Source organism: Pezoporus occidentalis, unplaced genomic scaffold, assembly GCF_034315485.1.
Source record: "Pezoporus occidentalis ecotype Australia unplaced genomic scaffold, CSIRO_AGI_Poc_V1 ctg170, whole genome shotgun sequence".
Lineage (NCBI taxonomy): Eukaryota > Metazoa > Chordata > Aves > Psittaciformes > Psittacidae > Pezoporus > Pezoporus occidentalis.
The window spans coordinates 721481-743631 of NW_026913532.1; the positions used below are offsets into that span (position 1 = coordinate 721481).

Genomic DNA, 22151 nt, shown 5'->3' on the forward strand with positions numbered 1-22151 from the left:
TACTGCTAAATAATTGCTTGCTCCATCATAACTAATGCTTATCAGATTACTTTTGAAACAGCTAATACATGTTTATTGTATTTTACCATGAGGTTTGAAGTTGAAACTTTGTGTAACCTGTTTTAGTAAGGTTTTATGTGTTTGTGGAAAAATGCCGTTTTTGGAACAAAATTGCAAATTTCAGGGATCAGTGTTAGCATTTCACTGGCACGTTTTAATGGCCTGTGTGACCTGCAGTGCTGTCTCCAAGCACTAAGAATATCTCAGTCATGCCTGAATAGGAAAAAAAAAGAGTGATTTTGGTTTTTGACTTCAATTTATAAACTGCGTCTCAGAGTTTAATTTCCTGATTGACTATATTTGCCCCTTTGGAAACTGCAACTTCAGACTTTATTTTCCAAGAACTAGGATCAGCAGTATAGGACTAAGTTTAAGGATAAAATGCAGCTGCTATTAGTCATAGTGTTAGCTATTTCATAAATCACTCCATTTTGAAACTGGTACATTGATAATAATGTTTTATGACACTGTCAATGCATCCAAATTAAACATTTAATAAAGAGCAAAGCCCCCTGTTTGCATTGCATTGAAAAAAATACACAGGTAGCTTTTTTAAATGTGTGTTTTATAAGCTAATAGTATTTGGCTCTACAAAAACCATATGGATTTCCAGCAGAATCTGCAACAGTGTTTTCTAAGTCTATACTTAGAGCTGCCCATGACTTCCAGTAATTTTTCAAATTCCAACAGCTTTTTAGGTGAAAGGTGTTTGTCAGTCTCCTCATAAGGGCTGCCTAAATTTCCATGTCACTGTGGCTTAACTCAATCATGTATCTCAGTCATCATTTTAATATTTTGGTAGCTCAGAGTAATCTGTAGTATCATCAGAGCTATTTTCCATTTGGTGCTTTTGCTAGATGTATTTGTGTTACTTAATGTCACACAAACAAGTTCAGGGTTTTGGGGTGAGAACAGACTTCCAGTGTTAGTAGAAATATTCCTGATTTCGTAGAAGAGTTTGGGTTGGAAGGGACCTTAAAGTCCTCATCCAGTTCCAACTCATCCAGTTCCAACTCATCCAGTTCCAACCCCTGCCATGGGCAGGGACACCTTCCACTAGACCACGTTGCTCCAAGCCCCGTCCAACCTGGCCTTGAGCACTGCCAGGGATGGGGCAGCCAGAACGTCTCTGGGCAACCCCTGCCAGGGCCTCACCACCGTCACAGGGAAGAACTTCTGCCTAAGAGCTCATCTGAGTCTCCCCTCTGTCAGGTTAAAGCCATTCCCCTTGTCCTGTCCCTACAGGCCCTTGTCCAAAGCCCCTCTCCAGGTTTCTTGTAGCCCCTTTAGGCACTGGCAGCTGCTCTAAGGTCTCCCCTTAAGGAGCCTTCTCTTCTCCAGGCTGAACAAGCCCAGCTCTCTCAGCCTGTCTCCAGAGCAGAGGTGCTACAGACCCCTGAGGAATACTCATCACATTTGACACCAAGATGTCAACCACAACTCTTTTGAGTGCAATGATCCAGCCGATTCCTTACTCATGGAGTGGTCCATTCATCAAATCCCTCTCTCTCCAGTGTAGAGACAAGGATGTCCTACAGGCAGTGTCAAATGCTTTGCACAGAGTTCTAGCTAGATGACATCATTTGCTCTTCCTTCATCCACCAATGATGCAACCCTGTTGCAGGCGGCCACCGAATTTTTCAGGCATGATTTGCCCTGAGTGAAGCCATGTTGGCTGTCACCAATCACCCCCTTATTGTCCATGTGCCTTAGTATAGTTTCCAGGAGGATCTGCTCCGTGATCTTGCTGGGCACCAGCTGACCAGCCTTCCGTTCCCTAGGTCTCTTTTTTTCCTTTTAAAAATGGGGGTTACGTTTCCAGTCAACAGGAACTTCACCAGACTGCCACAACTTCTCAGGATGGATAGTGGCCTAGCCACTTCATCTGCCAGTTCCCTCACAACCTATGGATGCATGTCATCAGGTCCCATAGACTTGTGCACCTTCAGGTTCCTTAGATGTTCTCGAACCTGATCTTCTCTTACAGCAGGTGGTTGTTCATTCTCCCAGTGCCTTCTGAGACTTGAGCAGTGTGGCTGTAGCTCTTGCGAACAAAGACTGAGGCAAAATGTCACTGAGTACCACATCCTTCTCCACATCCCAGGTGACTAGGTCTCCTGTTTCCTTCTGGAGAGGGCCCACATTTTGCCTAATCTTAACTTTTATCATCAATATATCTATAGAAGCTTTTTGTGTTGCCCTTGACATCCCTGGCTGATTGAGTTCTGTCATGGCTTTAGCTTTCCTAACCTGATCCCTGGCTGCTCTGACTGTTTCTCTATATTCCTCCCAGGCTATGTTGCTGTTTCCACCCTCTGTAGGCCTCCTTTTTATGCTGGAATTTGTCCAGGACCTCCTTGTTCCTCCATGGAGGCCTACTGGTGTTCTTGCCTGACTTATTTGTTGGAATGCAAATGCTCCTGAGGTCAGAGGAGGTGATCCTTGAATATCAACCAGCTTTCTTGGGGGCCCCTCTTCCCTCCAGGGCTATATCCCATGGAACTTTACTGAGCAGGTTCCTGAAGAGGCCAGAGTCTGCTTTCTTGAAGTCCAGGGCAGTGAGCTTGCTGCACGCTCTTCTCACACTCCCCTGAGGATCTTGAGCTCTACCATCTCAAGATCGCTACAGCCAAGGCTGCCTTGGACCGTCACATTCCCCACCAGCCCCTCCTATGTGAGGATAAGGTCCAACACAGGCCCCCCTCCTCGTTGGTTCCTCTATTGCTTGGAGTAGGAAGTTGTCACCAACACATTCTAGGAACCTCCTGGACAGCTGGTGCCTTGCTGTGTTGACCCTCTAACAGATATTGGGGTGGTTGAAGTCGCCATGAGCACGAGGCTTGTGAACATGAGGCTATACCTATCTCCCTTTTGAGGACCTTATCCTCAGCCTTCCTGGTTGGGTGGCCTAGTAGCAGATCCTCACTGTAATGTCCCTTGTCCCTGCTCTTCCTTCAGTCCTGACCCACAAGCTCTTGGTTGGCTCTTTATCCATCCCAAGTGCAGTTCCATGCTCTCTTCTGAAAAATAGGATCCAATAAAACAAATATTGTATATGGAAAATAAAAAATGGTGTTTTGGTTTGGTTTGTTGTTGGTTTTTTTTTTGGTGGGGGGGGAAGGAGCACCTCATATTTCACCTTGTAATATTTAGGAATTGCTGAAAATTTGAATGTTTGAATATGCTGACCATTTCACCTGAGGAGCATGAGTACTGTTGAGTCCCTTTTCTTGCTTCACCTCCCCTTTCTCCCAATAAATAAAGCAGAAAAGGCGTTCCAAAACCAAAATCGGTGCAAATAAATAAGTTTTCACTTGATTTAGTTTAGTTGTGTTTGAACTAATTTCTTTATAGTTTCATCAGCAATGTAATAAAAAAAAACACCACAGGATACAATATTAAATCCCTCAGGCAACTTATCTACTTAATAGGTTTTAGTTTTGCAAGACTTTAAAATAGATAGAAAACTTCCTGAACTCATTAATAAAGCCTGCTTTCTTCTCTATATTTAAATCACCCTCCCATGTCTGGAAGCTGTGATGGCTAATGTTGCTTTTCTAAAGCTGAAGGGGCCAAAATGCCATTCTAAATGTGAAAGTTTTGTCATCTGCTCTGCCTCTGAGTTGTCAGGGCCTTCCAAAAGTGATTTTGCCTTATTTATAAATAACTACAAGCTCTTAATGATCTCAGGAATAATTACAGTTATTGCGATGTTATTACTGTAAACATGGGAGATTTTACCTCCCATATGGCTTGGATCCCTCATAAGGGACTGTTAAAAGATGAAGCCTAACCATCAAACTATTTTTTCTGAGCTCAGCTAATAGTGAGAATCTTAAAATAACAGCAAGAGATCTGAAAAAAAGGTCCTCTATCTACATGGCTCCTCCTTTTTTCCCTTCCCTGCCCTTACTATCCCTCTGAAGTCCCCTCAGAGTTGTCTTTATCAAAAGGCTTTTGTGGCTGTGAAAACTCTTGTCCCTCTTGCTGGGGAGCTGCCACTTCATCATGTGTACACCACTTGGGTCAAATGTACAAGGATGTTTAAAATCTCCATTTTGACTGCTGTAGGATATATTTTGTGTTTCTGTGACTTCTGTTGCCTTACTCAAGTAGCAAACCGTTTTTAGATACATTTCTGAACATGTTCAAAGTATGTACAAACTCACATGTATTCAGTTGTTAATACATGGGATTTATTGTAATTATTGTCAGATAGAGGTTGTAACTGATTTAATGTGGCTTCTTCTTTTAAAAATACAAGTTTTCTCAGAACGTATATAATGTACTACCATCACTTTCACTAATAAAACCTTACCATACTTGCAGTATTCTAAAGCTATACTGAATAAATGCATTCATCTTCAGTTCTTCAGGAAGGTATTATCTAAGCAAGAGTACTGTTCCTATGCCTGAAATTACACTGCTATTTTAGTACCTTCCTGCCTTTGCCTCTACTATAAGCAGACTTTCATGGACTGTGTGATTCTTCTTCCAGATATTTTAGAAAAGGTTAAAAGAGTACAAGGAAAAAACTCCTGTAAGAACTTACAAGAATTTGGGAACTTGTTTTTTACCCTTTGCAAAACTTCTGTGCCATATTAACATGTTGCATATATGTAACACAGAGTTAAATTCTCTGCGAGCAGAAGTAAAACACTTCAAGAGACACACACTCACAATGTCTTTCAAATTGTTGTCGCATTGAGAATATAAAAGGGGAATGTCTGGCACTTCCTAAATTTGCAAGTGTTTGGGACCAATGCAAAACTGTGCCATCTCCTCTGCAGCCTCTGGCAGTGTGGCTATTGGAGAAGAACTCCTTATGGTGCCATTCTGGCAGGTCCTGTCCTGAAAAGCAAAGAAGTATCAGAATGGGTCGGGAAATAAAGTATCTTAAATGTGAGTGGCAGGGTTGTAACAATAAATAAATTATCTTTCATCAACTCATAAACTGATAAAATGATAATAGTAGTGCAATGCTGGGAATTTTGCTACAGCATTATGACTTGGTGTAGTTATGGTTTATAAACAAACACACTATTTCAAAAAAGCTATCCTTCCTTAATCTGGAAACAGATTGTTTTTATTTGCTTCCGTAAGAGCTGGTTAGAAGATGGGGATTGTTCTGTGTCTCATCTTACATCTTCTGTTACAGGGGTCCTGGGGGTGGTAGACCTTGGCCAAACCCAACAAATGCCAACTCTGTAAGTAAATATTTAAAATATATTAGACATGATCTTATATTTAAGGAAGTATTTCGCATCAGTACACCAGGAAAAACCTTCCAGTTCATTCATCAAACAGGATACTGCATGCTTTATATTCCTGTAACCCTAGTGCACCGTAGTGCAGAGCAAATACAGTGTGCGTTCATTGACCTGCAGATATCCAGCTGTGTACAATAGCTCTGCATCTTCACATCAGTTACAGCACTTCCATAACACAAAAGTTATCCTGAGATATATTCAAAATACATTCTTGTTTCCTTTAGTACCACTAAGATGAATTAGGTCAATACTGTCTGCCCAGCAAGATCTACAGAAATCACAGCTTTTAAAGACACAGCTCAATGGGTGCTCACGTATTTTACATAACAAAAGCACATTTTGCTGCTCTAAATCTGGGAATACAGAAGCACAGAGCAATTCCTTGCAATAAATCAGCCATTTCTCAATGTTTTTTGTAAAAAGCAGTGAACTCTATTGAATTTCATGGCAACTACAAAATGAGGTAGTCTAATAACAGCTTGAAGGAAGCTGAGGCATCCCACATGAACAACAATGGTCTGGATTTTCTTCAGAAAACACAAAGGTAGTTTTCATTCAGTGATGATACATCATTAGTATTAAAATGTGACATCTTTTAGCACTTGCAGTTGGATAAGATGGGTCTGTCTTAATGGACTAGTCTGGTTCTTTCTAGCCTTGTTCTCAATTTTGATTATTTAATTCTACTAATGACAGCTGGGGGGGGGGGGGGAGGGTGATTAAAAAAAGACAGCTGAAACTCTTCCTCGGTTTTATTCTGCATGTACTCAACTAAAATGGATGTTACGCTAGCTGAAATACTTTAATTCTGTGAAATTAATAGAGAAGTCCAGTAATAGACATATTTATAAGACTGAGCTGTCTGACAAGTTGTCTACCATCATGCAAGATGGTGAAAGATGGTGGTGCTGCAAAATAATTTTATATTTTGTCAGTGCAGTTGCTTAATTCTTACCTGATATAATAGTATTGGTCCCTGGCTCTTCTAGAAAGCGTAATTGCAAAGGACATCATGAAGAAGAAAACTGGGTTATTCTTAGGCAACTGGATTTCTCCTGATATACTCTGTAATAAATACCATAACTGAGTTTGAAATGAATATAAAATACTGTCCTTTAATTAAAAAAAAAAAAAAAAAGAAGAGGTAGGTTGCAAAGAAATAAAACTAGTATCTTCTAGGGTTAAAGAGTTGTTTTTCCTTTGAGGTCAAGATTTTAATCAATATCAAGTACACATAAGAACATCCAAATTCAGTACACGCTCCTCTTGACTTAAATGCAAGTATGTGCTGCTTAATTTTATAAACCTTATGAAGTATATTACCTTAATAACATTATAGCTTAATCTTATAGCTTAACCTTTTACTGTAGACTGCAGATCTTTACAGACCTTACTGTGGCTCCGACAGTAAGAATAAGAAGACTACTGCAGTAGATGCAAGAACTGGATTGGTACTAGAGCCTGTAACCTGGTATCTTTAAAAAGTGATGCTGGCTGTTAAAAATGCATGCCTCACTTACGAAACAATGGAGAGCAGTTAAGAGACCTCAGCCTACAGACATTTAAATAGGTCAATGATGTTATTTGTATTCATTTGAGTGGATACCAGGGCATACTATTCTTAAATGGAAATATTTTTATTTGAAATATTGGATATTAAATTTGGTTTGTGTCTGTACTGATAGTTGAGTCGAAGCTACTTACAAGGCCAAGTTGTTAAAAAGATGAGGTGGGTTTTTGACAACAGTAGCATTTTTTTGTGATCCTTAACTGTGTCTTTGAAATAAATTAAACAAATATGCATAACATACAGCTACACATAAATGTATGTATGGACTCCACCTCCCTGGAGAAGAAATTACTGGTTTGTTTCTGTTGCTATTACAGATACCGTACTCTTCAGCATCTCCTGGGAACTATGTAGTAAGTACACTCATGTGTGTGTTTGCTTATTATAATGGATGTTACATTTTATTTAGGCAAAGACACAGCTGTCCAAATGTTAAGAAGAACCCTTGTGTATTGGTTGAGAACTGAACATCTGATCTGCACTTAGGTTTTTTTCTGCCATTTGTGGTGCATATGTTGATGTTTATTAGGAGAATCATTATCAGTCTGATCAGAATTGCCCTGAGTGCAGTTTTACTTCAGTGAACACTTATATATCCAATAAAATATATTGCCTTTGTAATAAGGGACAAAAAAAACCCCAGTTTCCTCAATATCACAATATTGTGTATGAGTTTCTGAACTTTTTCACAAAAAAAAATTGAAAATTTAGAATAAGCTTTTCTCTCCCTAAAGATATACATATGTGTCCTTGTAGCGCACATTTTAAAGGAAATTTATGTTTTTATAATTAACTTCTAAAGACTTTCAACTTCTTTCTTTCTCCATTGTCTGGCTTCATTTCACAGATATTGTCTTAATTTAGTATGGATTAGTTGGTATCATTGTTTTTTCTTAGTCTGTACTTCAGAAGTAAGTTGTTAAAACTTTATAATAGGCCCAGCATTGAGCTGTCACTCAAAAGGAAACAAAATGCTAACCCTCTCAACACTTTACCTATCAACAAAAAGGTTTTTTGTAATATATACTACTGGTTTTTGTCTCTATCCCAAAAGATTAACTGTGTTTATCTTTATAGGCTCTTTATTGTTGTTGTACTGTTGTACTTGGATTATGTGTACTTCTCATGTACTCTTCTAAGGCTGGGGAGCTTTTAAAGCAACTTTTTAGCCAAAGGATTTGAGATCTGGAACCTACAAACTCTGAGGGCTCAGTCTGCTTAGCTTGTCAGACAGTTTTTGAGAAATAATTCCATTAGATACGAATATATTCTAAGGGTGAAAGTAGTTGATACCAAGAGGCTTTCCAAGAGCAGGAAACACACAAGCAATGAGAGTAAATGCAAATTTAACATCAGTTGCAAAAGTTAGTAGTGAACATAAGTAACTTTTCTAATAAATGCACAGTTAGTGCTTTCTACACCTTTCTATGTTATGCTGAAAAATACATATAAACCTAAAAAAACCCAAAAAGTCATTGAGCTTAGTGCTCAAGCACGCAGATAAAATGTCTGACAGCTCTGTGATGCCTGAAAGGTCTTATACATTATCCAAAGGTTTCTTTGGAATCTGTTGCTCTGCAGCAGCAATGATGGAAATTCTTGCTGAGGGCTGAGTAGGCCTTTCAGACAGTTTTGCCAAGCGAGATTCTAACACATTCATTTCTGATTCAGTTCTAATTTGGGAGGGGTAAAAAGCAATGTGGTTGCTGGCAGTATGAAATGAAGTTATGATTATGCCTTGATTTTTATAAGCTGATCTGTGGGTGTTCTGGTGGAGCAAGTCCGTGTTCTAGCATGCTCTATAAGTTACTCAGTGACCTTGCTTAAAACCTTCCAAAATACTTCAGTGAATTATAGCAAATCTCAGCCATGTCTTGTAAGCAGACAGGGACAGCTAAACCTTTATATCCAGTGCCACTGAAAAAATATTCCTGTCTGGAATAGTGTATCTGCTATTTTAAATTATAACAAAAATGATTAAAAGAATAATAGTCATATGGCAATGAAAAGAAATTTTGCTAGCTGTGTATTTTTTATAATGAAAAGTTAACATTTGTTGTATTCTATTGACACAGACATTTTTACCTTGAATTTGTTAGGTTTTCATATTACTTAAAAATATTAGTGAATCTCAAACAGAGGAAGCAATACGCTATGGTTCTGTTCTTCCTAAGTGGTAAGGATATTTAGAATAATATTATTGCAGAAATTCTTAAAGAAGCTTAAAACACTTGTTTAACAACCAAAGCAGTTTGTGTACAACTTTTAGTCATAAGCAGATTTGTAACACAGAAATACCTGAAACTAAGAAAATAGATGTTCTTTGATGGGTTGGTTTGTTTGTTTTTTTTTATCTTTGAGTTGGCAGTCTGGGCAACTAATATGACTGTATCCAGCATTATTCTGACTTTTTTAATCCATTTGTTAGTACTTTGAGAAGAAATGTTTTATACAGATGTTATTTTAAAAATTGTAGGATATTGTACAGACAGAATTTAGATGCCAACAGTATCAAGGTACCAAGTCTGCCTTAAAAAGGCAATTCTTAAGGTGATTAGGTTCTTCTGGTCCCATGGGACACCTCCATATTTTGTGCTTAGCAAACATTACTTACTCTACCACTGACCGTGAACAGAGTACAACAAAACAGAAATGTCAGCTGAAAAAACACTGGTAATGAAAACAGGTTGAGGGAATTAAGTATAATTGTCTTAGGCCCTGTTCCAAGTATTTCTCTCATCTGACTCACTGCATGACACAAGAGTTATTGACTAACAGATATTCTTGGGTCTGTATACCTACATACATCAGAAATCTGTGCCAGAGCTTGCTGACCCATTACCTCATCTTAAACTGTGATGTTTCGCTAGCTTAACAGAAAATGTGCATGTTTTTACCAATTTAATTCATGGTACTTTTTTGTTTTTCTTTTCATTTGTACTGTGTTCAATTTTTATTGCAGTATCTTTTTCTTCCATTCCAACTGACATTCTCTGCTCTCTCTAGGGTCCTCCAGGGGGTGGAGGGCCACCAGGAACACCTATCATGCCTAGTCCTGCAGGTACTGAAATATACTCCAAAATAATAAAAAGTAATTGTAAAGGATTTTAGGAAGCACAACTTGGACAACTTGCAACTTGGACCACATGGAGATTTTGGCCAGGCAAAAGATTGGCCACATTCCAACCAAGGTTTGAGGAAACAAGGAGGAGGATGGGAGTATTTGGGATGGCTAGCCAGCTTCTCAAGGCTTAATAGGTGGTCAGCTAGATGTAAGTATTGCCCTCCATCAGTGTTGTGCAAAGATTCTGATACCAAGGTGGAACTGCAGAATGGAGTTCTGGACAGAATGGACAGAATCCTGCGAAAATGCAAGATGCAATTGCATCTTGTGTAACATCAGTATTCAGTAGCTACTCCTTTTGTAGCTACTCCTTGTATAATATCAGCATTCAATAGCTACTCCTTTTGGCCTATATCTGCCTTTGTAACTCACTTTCACCAGCTAAGAGGTCCCCCGTTCACCTCAGTGATGTTACAGCCTCCTCACTCCTTGTATCATACATGTTCTTGCTGTCCTCTGCAGCACAAGAGGGTAGAGGATTTTGTTAAGTAATTATGAAAACATCTTGCAGCAGTGTAACATCTTCATTAAATACTATCACAGGGCTTCCTTGTTCATATCATTAGTGGAAAAGATAATTAGTGCAAGCTGGCATTTAAAGTCAGAGTCCCTTTTAACATAAAACAAGCTCATGGACAGCCTCTGCCACCTCAGCACTGCAGTTACGGCAGATGTTAGGCTCTTTGTGTGCTACTCAAATGAAGCTTCTGCTGACAGTTTTTCCCACTTTCAGTCAGACTCAAAGATGTTTTGAGGTTCTGCTTTTGAAAGTATGAAAACACTTAGAAACTGACCACCTGAGAGTTTTGCCATGGTATTTATTTGCCTCTGAGACAAACCAGCTCCAAAGGTTCCCATGGCCCAGGCAGCCTCTATGTACTTTGACGTGAGCCAGCAGAACATGAGGAAACTTAGGGAGGTGTGTTGCAGAAGGATCTGATGGTGGAAGAACTTTTTGCCTATCTCATTGAACATTAAAAATAACTTTTTACATGCCAATCTTACTTTGATAACTTCAGGCTAAAAGCTTTTTGTCCCACCCCCACTTCTGCTAACAGCGTATTTAAATGTTCTAGTGATACATAGTGCTCTGTTATATAATGGAATTATTTGTTCACCAAAGTGAACTGATGCTTGGAAAACTTGTCTGAGAAAGGTTAAGAAATAGACAAAAACCTTGATTTTAACTTCCCAAATACATTCTTACAGGAGGTCAGGCTGCATTCCCTCTTCCAACACATTTTGGTGGGCTCAGCTTTCTTGTTTTTACTATTTCTAACTCAAAAATTCCTCAGTCACCTCCTCTTTGAAAATGAATTACAGCTCAGCAGTGGTTTTTGTTTGCATTCATAATCTCAAAACTCTGGTTCAAAGAGGTGGAACGGTCTTTCGGAGGATCTGGGTGCAGAGCACTAAGCTATTCTTTATTCTTTTTGTAGGTACTGTAGTGTTGCTGTTTTTTCAGAGTTCCTTGTATTTTTTAAAATCATGCTGTCCCCTTAGGGGTGTATTTAGACTTTCCTTTTTTCATTCTCCTCTCAGCAAACCTTTCCATTACATGACCTATCTCTTGGGAAGTTCCTTTGGGAAAGGTTTTGCATAATTTGTCTACCATCTGCTGCATTTTTTGCCTTCTCTTTCATACAGATATTGATGAAAGGTGTTAGCACTGGGGATGAGCTGGAGATCAGAATGATTAATCTGTGTCTAATGGTTCTTAGGCATTGGTAAGAAAGTTCAACCACACAGTTAGCTGGGTTGCCTCCTGCATTTCAGCTCTGGAGTTGCTCCATCTGAATGTTCATGTGCATTTATTGCAGAAGAAGAATTGAGATGGAATATAGGTGTGTCAGCATTTGGTAAGGGCAAGTGAAACTCTTGACAGAACTTACTGGCTTAAGCACCATTCTGTGCCAGAATGGTTTTGTTGATTTTGGACTTAGAGAGGTTTTCTGAAGCATTGCACCTGCTGTACCATTAAGATACGAAGCTGTCCTTGGAGCCAGGATCTTTGCATGGTGTTCCACTGAACAGTTAGATATATCCAAAATCAAATAGACTGAGATGGATGAACATAAAAATTTTTCATGTGCTATCCTAACTTGAAGTCTGTATAATGAGAAGCTACTTACCATTTTTTTACGGATGGAAAACAAATTGCAGGAAGTATTGATAAGAAACTCCTGTTCTATAGAGAGAATTGAAGATGTGTGAAGTAATTCAGAACTCCAGGAAAAAGGGTTTTATGGAATTAAACAGTTATAGCTACATGGTGATTTATAAACCTTTTAACAGTCATGCATAAAACTAAAGTCTAGACATAGTCACTCAGGGACCATTGCAATGATTTCTTTTCATAGCTCTGTTGTGTGGTAGCAGTAGATAGAAAAGGAATGAAATCTATTATATTGCTACTGTGTATCAGTGATTCAGGCAAAGAAATAATATGAACAAAATGACAGGATATGTATTAGGTGAGTAGTTTTATTGAAAGGTACATATTAGCACTTAAAATAATCTCTTATTACAGATTCAACCAACTCTGGAGACAACATGTACACTTTAATGAATGCAGTACCACCTGGACCCAACAGACCTAATGTAAATATGACTCTAGTTACATGCTTCTTTGAATTATGGAGCTTTTTTTTTTTTTTTTTTAATCCAAACACTATGTTTCCATCACATATCATTAATACTAAGTTTATCATTTTTATGGGTGACACTTCAGTTGCTTCCCATCACCATGTACCTTTCTATGTTTCACAAATCATGTCAATACATGCAACATAAAGATTGGAGCATATTCTACACAGAAAAGACGTTAGAAGCTCTGCATGTGGATTTTGGGGGATGTCTGTGATGCAATAGACTTTGGTGTGGTAGAACATAATCCTAGGAGCTGCCAGTAAGCATTATTTTTAACATGATTCAAACTTCTGTTCAAAGTATCTATCCTTGAAAAGGGAGGAGAAAATTGCAGAAGTATTATGTTGCCCTGCTCTTCTGTGAAAGAGGACAATATGAATGCCTCTGAGAGGAAACCAGCTTCCTTGTTTGTCTAAATGGGATGTTAAGAATGAAACCTATTGATAACATTTAAATATTTGCCTAAGGAAGTAGTTAACTTCTGACTGTTTAGCCTAAATTTCAGCAATTCTAGTGCTTACAAAAATCTGGATTCTCAGGTAGAACTTGAATCTTCCTTGATCTTTCTCTATGGCTTCAGTTTTATTGTATTTCTCTTGATTGCAACCACATTTCGTTTAATCATGATCCATATTATGGGCCTTTTGGAGAAGAAAAGAAAAAGCCAGTAAGACCTAAAAATACAGTTATTTAGGTGTTTCAAAATCATAACGCAGTGTATTCTATTTTTTTCTATGATATTAATGTCATTAAGTATTTGAAGAATAAAATTTAAGATTAATATCTAAAGCTGGTCAGAAACTCCACAAAGGTAATGCAGAGCAGTCCAATTGCCAGTATAAAGGTGAGCCTTGAAAGCTGTTAATTAATTACTTACTTATTTCATTGAAGGGAATCATAAAAGTTTCCTGTAACCCCAATAAGAGTACAGCTAGGTCAGCACTAGCAGGTTTGAAAGTCATACCCAAGGTGTCAAAGTAAATAATAAATTATTCCTAAACTATATTCCAGCCTACAGAGAGGTGAGAGTTTCATGAAGGTAATATTGGAAAAAGTTAAAAGAAACAACGATGTTTTTGCAGTCTTCACATGAAATACTTTAATTTGACTTGCGCATTCAGACATAGGACTGTGCATTTTTCCTTCACTTTTTTTTGGGTGGGGTTGTTTTTTTGTGGTGTTTCTTCTTTTTTTTTTTTTTTTGGTTGGTTGTTTTTTGGTGTTTGTTTTGGTTTTTGTTTTGTTTTTTTTTTTTTTTTTTGTTTGTTTGTTTGTTGTTGTTGTTTCATTTTTGGTTTTTAATCCTGACAAATATTTTCTTTTTATTAGATTATCTACAAGAAATGGTACAGTAATATCAGTTTTTAATGTCTGGTCATTTTATAGTTTCCAATGGGGCCAGGGTCAGATGGACCTATGAGTGGACTGGGTGGAATGGATTCACATCATATGAATGGATCATTAGGTAATGACAGTAAATATTACAAGCATTGTGAATTTTCTATGACTAGTGCCATTTTCTGTGACCAGTTCTCTGAGTTACGTCAAAGACTGTGTGTAAAAACCTTTTAAAACCTGAAAAAGCTGTATATACATTAGTGAGAAGTATTAGGATACTCTTTTAAGCAAATGAGTTGGCACCTCTGGAAGGAAAATACTGTGTTTTATTTATATTAGAGAGTATAGCAGTTGATGAAAAGCAGTCTGAAAGCATACCATGACAGTAATTTAGAGGTGAAGGCTTAAGAACTATTTTTATTTACCTCTGTTCCTCTTTGAAAATCTTGGGGAGGTGTCATTGCGAAATGCTGATGCAGTTTCTTACAAATTACCTGGAAGTAAGTTATTACATATTTTGATGTATATGTTAAGCTGGTTTTATTCCAACAGTTAGATATCATCATTTGTTCCATACTTAGCCATATGTCTGTTAAGTTTATTACTCTGTACCCACTAGCAGCTTCAGACAGTTGCCAATTTTAACACATCCAAAAGAACATGGGTTCTGGTCAGGGCATGCAGAGGCAGGGGGAACAGTGTACTGCTCGGCTTTTGGCACTGTGATTTTGGAAGGACTTGTATCTAGGGGAGAAGCCTTGCACAACTCTGCAAAATATACACTGCTTTATCACCTGACTGTCCTAGCAAACTCTCTGCTCTTACTCTTTGCTGGAAGCCTGATAGATGTTTGAAAGAGATTTTAAGAAGCAAGCTACAACTAAATAAATTGCACTTACGCCTTCCTCTTCCATGCTTGCAAGGTAAATAAATACTCTGATTTTATTTCTGCTCCTACCCTAACATGAGGCAAATAGCTCTGAATAGAGTTCTTGTGTTGTACTCTTCACTTCCATCTGCACCAAGGGGTGCCAGTCATGCAGGCAACAGGGTGGAACTTCAGGCTGTAAAGCTCTTTAGGTTCTCTTCTATCCCCCTGGTCCACCAGCAGTGTACTCTTGTGCCTCCAAGGGGCACCAGCAACACCCTGCTGAGCAGTGTTTTTCTTTATGGGAAGAAACCCAAGCAAGCTAAACACAGGTCAGGCAGGCAGAAGCCAAGCTCCTGGTGCTCCCTTTGCTGTTATCCCGAGAGAAAAGCTCTGTCACTTTCCCAGCACAGACATGGACCAACCTAAACTCCACATGGTTTAAGTCCATACTTCCATGGAGGGTGGAGATCAGTCTCTCACAGCCCAACAGCTGGAGGTTGTGAGACAGGAAATACAAACTGGTAGGACAAAGGGAGAAATCTGAAGAGGCCATGGAAGGTTGAGAAAAAAACAGCTATCAAACCTTATTTAGCAGACACAGTCTGAACAATTAAAATTCAGCAGTATGCATCTGTCTCCTAATAGAATTATCTTTTTTCCTAGGAAAGCATGTCCCCAAAATTCCTAGATTACTTTGCATAAGGACACCTGGTGATTTTACAGCTTTTCTGTACCTATTACAATCCTAACATTGGTTGTTGCTTTAACTAAAAATGATGCACGTTACATTCAAAGAAATAAAAAATTATGTAAAAGGTAATAGCATCTTTTTCTGTCACGTTTCTACAGCCTGAGAATTATTTTTGGCTAAAAGAAAATAAATTGAAACAGTTGTGGAAGGATTTTACAGGCATCTAAGCATTTGCTTAGTTATTTTCTCCAGGGAAAGAGATGAAGTGCTTACTCAAATTAATGATGACTGCTTTCTAGGGGTAACATCCTATCTAAATTGGAACCTGAGTTCTTTAAGGAGAAGAGGGCTGGAAGGGATCCTCTGCATTCACTTCCATGCTGCAGTAGGCAGCTGTGTCTCATAATCAGATGGATAAATTGGTCAAGGTCCATCTTGAACTTCTCCAACTTCTTTGGCCATAACCATTCTATGGTTATCTATTCATAGCTCTGATGTTTAGATAGAAACCTTTTTCTGATTGCCACAAAATTTATCCTTTGGGCTGTGACAAGATAGCTCTTCACAACATTTATGTATCTGACGTATTTATATAGAGAAATCATATTCCTTCTCAGCCTTAATTTGCCTGGCTAAACATAGTAAGCTATTTCAGTCTTCTTCCACAGCTCCCATTTTCTTGATTGATTTCCCTGATACTCTTCTGGGTTTGTATTCAGTACTCTTGTAGAATACATCTTTCCTGAAAACAGGTGACCAGAATTGTTTACTGTCTGTTGATGCTAAAAATGCTTTTTTTTGATACATTCATCCTAAAGTTTATTTCTTCTTTGCTTTACCAGAGTGAGAGCTACAGCATGTGAAAAAAATTCAATAGTCTTGCACTCATTATATTTAATTTTATTTTATTTCTGTTACTCTGGTCCTCAGGATCATCTGCTTTCTTCTGAAAGATACTGCCATCATCAGTGTTTGTAATGAATCAAAACCTGAAGTCATTCCAGTCAGTTTCAGCAGTAGGCTTCTGCTTCTGCAAGCAAAGACATTGATGAAACCCTCCTAGCTGACCTTAATGATAATAGTGGTCTTTTTTTATTTGTTGTTGTGTTTTTTTTTTTTTCCCAGGAACATCAGATTTTACTAGTTAGTTGCCTCTTTTTTTGTGGTTGTTTTTTTTTTTTTTTTTTTAATACAGCTAATGCAACATCTCCCTTGGTGGATAATACCACAAATAAATTGCATTACCTGTACCCTGGTTTCTAGAGTTGTGCTGGCTCTCTTATCCTGAAAGGATGCCACCCAAATAACAGATACAGATCGAAAGTGTTTTCTTATTCTTTTTTCAGTTTTTGGTATGTTCATAGAGAAAGGGCTAACATTGTTCAATACTGCCTGTAAACTTTTACTAAGAGAGACATTGGGAAGGAATTGAGATGAAGTATGATTGGTTATGTTTGTTAAGTATTGGTTATGTTTTTTAAGTATTGCTGTGACACTGTATATTTACTATGGAAAAAAAATTCTTAAGATTACCTTCAGCTTAAAACTAATGGAAAAAAAATGTCTGTTTTAATTTAAGGCTCAGGAGACATGGACAGTATTTCCAAAGTAAGTATCTAATCAAATATTGGGAATTTTTAGAATGTTTCATCTTAAACATATTTTCTTTGTTATAGTGCTTTTTGTTACGTATCTACATTTTCTCCTTGTCAGCTCTTTGGAAGCTATGCAGACAGCATCAGTATTAATTGAAAATTCAATAACAACATAATAAATGGGGAATATAAGTAGATTTATTCCCTACTGCTTAATAATGTGTATTAATGAATGTGATTAATTATGTCCAGTTCATAATCTGATTGATCATGTTATAATCTTCCATGCTGTTAAGCCCAATGTAGTTCTAATAATCAATTCTATTTAAATGTAAATTTGGGGAAATGTCATTAGGATGTTACATTTATGCACTGCATGATTGCTTTTGTCACTTCTGTAAGGCAATCTTAATCATTAATATAAGTTCCTAAAAGCTAGAATAAGAAGTAGTTTCAGAAGAAGTACTATTTTGATAGCATAACCATTGAATAGTTGGAAATGAATGTGAATTTAACTTGAAGGGGTTTTGCATCAACAAAAATAGTACTGTCCTTAAATGTGTCACATACTACTACATATGTGATCATTATTAATGTAGGAATTAATGAGCTTATTTGGTATTGATAAAGTGATCTTTTAATATCTACATAGTACCTTTTAATAGCTGCATGCAGGATGTGTCCGAGGCCACTGCTGCTCCTGTGAGGGAGCGATCCTGTATTTTTGTACATTTTTTTATCTGTAACATTTTCAGGCTCTGCAAAATGATGGATTGAAATGACAGTGTTGCTTAGTTGTGCTGTGCTTAGATGTGCAGTGATGGATTCAATAAAAGCCTCCAATAAGTTTATAACCATACAGCATTTTTTAAATCAGTACTGGTATCTTTTCTTCATTATGTTTATTGCAAACTGCAGCATTTTTTAAGGCAAAACCCCAAAACATTTCCATTAGCTTGCCACAACGTTTTTTATAACAGCCTGTGTTCAACTCACTATTAAGTATCAGTCTATGTGCTAATACAAATATCAGGACCTCTGAAAACTTGGATCCAAATTTATCTGGAAGTCTTGTAATTTGTTAACCTTAAAATTTAACTCATGGAAATCATGTTTGATGCATGCCTTTTTCAAATTACTAAAAGAAAAATCCCAGTGATGGGCATTGTTCACTAAAGTTAATATAGCTTGCAGAGTGTGATGCTCAAGTCCAGGCACAGGGCATCACTGGAGTAAAATGTATATTAGAAGAGCAGATGATACATTCCCAAGAGATTAGGAAAATCAACCCAGTGTTGGTAGAATCAGTATATCTCACAGATTTCAGAGCTGTTTTTTTCTAGAGAAGATTTTATTGTAATTGGCTGAACATCAAAACATTAAGATTTTATGAAGTAGATTAAGATGGGGGAAGTAAATGAGCTGAAATGATGCATATTAAATAAACATTAATAACTAGTGATACTTGAAGTGCCCATAGAATTTGTACAGGTATCAAAGACATTCTTGCTTTGGAGAAACCCAGATAGTGCTACAAGGCTGGACCCCATACTGTCCATAAAAGCAGCCCAGAGGAGTTGCTACAGAAGTGTTTATGTCAGGAATTTGAACCTTTGGGGCTGGTGTGCTCCAGCAACTGCAGAATTTCAAGGCTTTGCACTACGCAGAGCAAGATAAAAGAGGGGTAAATGCCCCAGGAATGAACAAAAATGTGGGAGCATCACATAAAATAATGTGACAAGGCCTTAGTGAGTTTTAAACTTTATATTCATAGATTTTAAGGTGAGAAGGGACTGAATCTGTATAGAATGACCCTTTGCATAATGCAGGCAACCAGACTTCCCTGAATTAATTCCTGCTTAAGGTACAGTAGCTGTGGTTGAACCAAAGCAGTATTTTCAACATTTTTCAAGCTGTGGATCCCAAAATATCTGCAGTACTAACTTCACTGAATAGCAAACTTAATTGTCTGATGTTATTCATCTAGTTTAGGCTTTTACTTGTCTTTGATGGATGTGTTGCCCAGTGATTTCTGGAGATCTGGGGATCAGTTTGAGAGGCAGTGAACTAGGCTGAAGAAAACAAAAGGCTTGGGTCAGGGGTTTTGACCCAATGTTAGAAGCTGCATTTCATATGCCAATAAACAAGTTATGTTTGCATGTCACTTGTGTAATTAATTTTATATTTAACCTATAAGTGAAAATACACCAAGATGAACTCATACACATACTTGGCCATTCAGACTGAGAATGGTCATCTTCCCTCAGGGGAATATGGTGAAAGAGGAGCATACAGAAGAAGTCATAACTGTCCTATCCCCTTTTCTATTCAGTGAGCACTCCAGTGTACATCTTTAAAGTGCCAGTATAGAGGGCCTTTGTAGTTCTAGGGGAAGTGCCAAGGAATGAAGGGGACTTTATCTTTCTTTAATGTTTCCAGTTTTTCATTCTAAGTTTGACCTATTGCAGGTTTAGTTATACTAAATGAAGACTGCATGCAGGTATTTTCAAAGTTCAAAGTACCTCTTTGGTTTCTTTGTTTTTTTTTTAAAAAAAAAATCTTTTGTGCTAACAGATGTAGCATAGAGGATTATAATTGAGGTAACATAAGAAGGAGAGGACAGATTCACTTAGGATTCTTACAGCCATTATCATGTGGTCATTTTGATCAAGTTCACTACTTGGGAGTTACATTTTGTTAGCTTGCCCATTGACTGCACTAGGTTTGTGTTGAATTTATTATGATATACCAGATTTGCACTTGTATAAGTAAAATCTCAACAGCAATATTGCATTCCGTTTTCTGGATCAAAAGACAGAAGAACTGTGATAGACGTAAATGTTTCATGCTTACGTTCGTGACTTCACTCCCCAATTTCCCTGACTGCTCCTTTTCTATCACAAATCATCTGTAAGTGGGAATCTTAACAGTGATGGAAAGAGAATAGCCTGTGCTCCAGGCATGGTAGGGTACCGCCAATCAACTTTCTAAAAACACCTAATTGTAATGCCTACAATAATCGTGTATTGGCTATTGATTCAGAATAATTTCTGTGGCAGTTACGTTGTTTCACCCTTTCATTAAATAACTGAATCCTGAAAGCAATTGCTGAACATTGCAAAGGTGGTTCTGCATTTCTGTAAAGAAGAAAAAAAAACCAAATGAAAAAAGGAATTGTATCCTCATGAGTCTGTATATTGTTGTTATTTATTAGTATGTCAGTCACACCTAGAGACTGAAAATGTGCTTAAAACGCTGTTGTATTAAGCTGTGTGCAAGCAAATGGCAAAAGTGCAGCTCCTCCTGTGAAAGGGTTTGTGAGCCCAGTCCAGTGTCCAGCTGTTACTCAGGAATCTTTTGTCTAAAAGACTCTTGTTAACTCTTTTACCTACGAATGCTGTGCGCTAGCTGTGTTCAGAGGTTTACTACTTGTACACCACTTGTGAAGTACTTGTGAAACTGTATTTCAATAAACCGTGAACACTATGAGGAAAGACTCCAGCCACAGGCCTTTGCAAAGGTCTGTGTAGACCAGATCCATCTATACGTCTGCCTTTAAGTACATACTTCTAAGTCATGTATGTCAAGGCACACACTCATAGACTTCACTGCATTTGGCCACGTGATTTAATGTAGTAACAGAACTGGCTCATATCCTGATGCAGCTATTGTAACCTTCCCGATTTTAGAAGATGATGGCTATAACTTGAAAGCAAGAATTGCAGGTAAATAATTCTTGCTTTAGGTCATTAGGAAGCATCAGTTTACAGGCTAAAATTAGTGACCAAATCATGCAGAACCCTCCAGAGGCTTATTTTTCATCTTTGAAAATCCCAGTGCATTACACGGTGCATTTTAGTGCACTATAGTATCATGTAAACTGTGTCTTTGACACACTTGGTGAAGCTGGGAAATGGACTGCAATCTTTAACACTTAATCTGTATTTTAAAATCTTATTTAACAGAACTCTCCCAGTAATATGAGCATGAATAATCAGCCTGGCACTCCCAGAGATGATGGTGAGATGGGTGGAAACTTCCTCAATCCTTTTCAGAGTGAGAGCGTAAGTATTTCTTTACCTGTTTTATTGTTTGTTTTGTTCTTTCCTTTTACTTTGTGAACCTTTAGCTCTGTAATTGTGTTTAAAAAAAGAAAAAATACAGCAATAACAAACAGTTTTGTAGTTATTTCTAATGCACTACTTTGCCTCATGTTCTTATTAGGTTCTAAAATTACAGTATTTATAGATTTGGCAAAACATTGTGCAAAAGACTGCTAGAAGTTTAGCTGAAACTGGAAAATGTGGGAAGTGTAGATTTACTACAGAAATTTCCAGATTAAGAGCTCAGTTATCACTGAAATATCTGTTAAAAAGTAATAATTATGCGTCACATATTCAGTAGTGCACAGTGGGTGTTTGTTAGGCAATATCTAAGCAGCCTAAATACACATAGTCAACAGATCCTTACACCTGAGTGTTTTCAATGTGTGGCTGCCCAGCCTTCAACACGCAAACAGTGTGTTTTGTAGGGAATGTCTTTTGGAACAGGATTTTCACTGAAGGATATGATCAGAGCATGGGTAGATCTCATGTTGCAAAGATGCCATGTCCTGTTAGAGGCAGAAAAAGCAAAGGTTCCCTCTAGTGTTCATTCAGGCTTTTTGAGATGGAAAATGCTTGAGGCAACAAAATGTGGTATAAATTACATTACAGAGCAAGCCCATTGTGTTTTCATACTCATGTGTCTGAAGCTGGGTTTCTAAATCCACATTTAGGTTCCTAAATAGGAGTGACGTGATTTTTCAGAAGTGCTGAGTGACTTCAACACTTCTATTATTATTGGAAATCACTGCTGCCCAAAGTGAGTGCAACTTCATTAACTGTGGAGTGGTGAACTTCAGCTCAGATATTGACAAGTAAACTGTCCGATCACAAAACAGTTGAATTTCAAGGCAAATTTAATGGGAATCATATTGGGCAT

At 37.7% G+C, this 22151-nt stretch overlaps 2 protein-coding genes across 9 annotated transcripts in view; one reads left to right on the forward strand and one right to left on the reverse strand.

The window, feature by feature from the left end:
* The window catches only part of SSBP2 (single stranded DNA binding protein 2), a 185094-nt gene that overhangs the window by 148014 nt on the left and 14929 nt on the right, over positions 1–22151 (forward strand). For 6 of the 8 annotated variants that reach the window (XM_062613882.1, XM_062613884.1, XM_062613881.1 and 3 more), the window contains 7 exons: positions 5219–5267; positions 7218–7253; positions 9907–9961; positions 12555–12625; positions 14060–14138; positions 17153–17181; positions 21134–21232. In XM_062613882.1, coding sequence (XP_062469866.1) covers positions 5219–5267; positions 7218–7253; positions 9907–9961; positions 12555–12625; positions 14060–14138; positions 17153–17181; positions 21134–21232 — 418 coding nt within the window. The remainder of the gene's footprint in view (positions 1–5218; positions 5268–7217; positions 7254–9906; positions 9962–12554; positions 12626–14059; positions 14139–17152; positions 17182–21133; positions 21233–22151) is intronic. The other 2 variants (XM_062613887.1, XM_062613888.1) reach the window with 1 other exon arrangement.
* The window catches only part of RASGRF2 (Ras protein specific guanine nucleotide releasing factor 2), a 259547-nt gene continuing 238207 nt past the window's right edge, over positions 812–22151 (reverse strand). The window contains exon 28 of the transcript XR_009963890.1: positions 812–821. The gene's annotated coding sequence lies outside the window, so the exon portion shown is untranslated. The remainder of the gene's footprint in view (positions 822–22151) is intronic.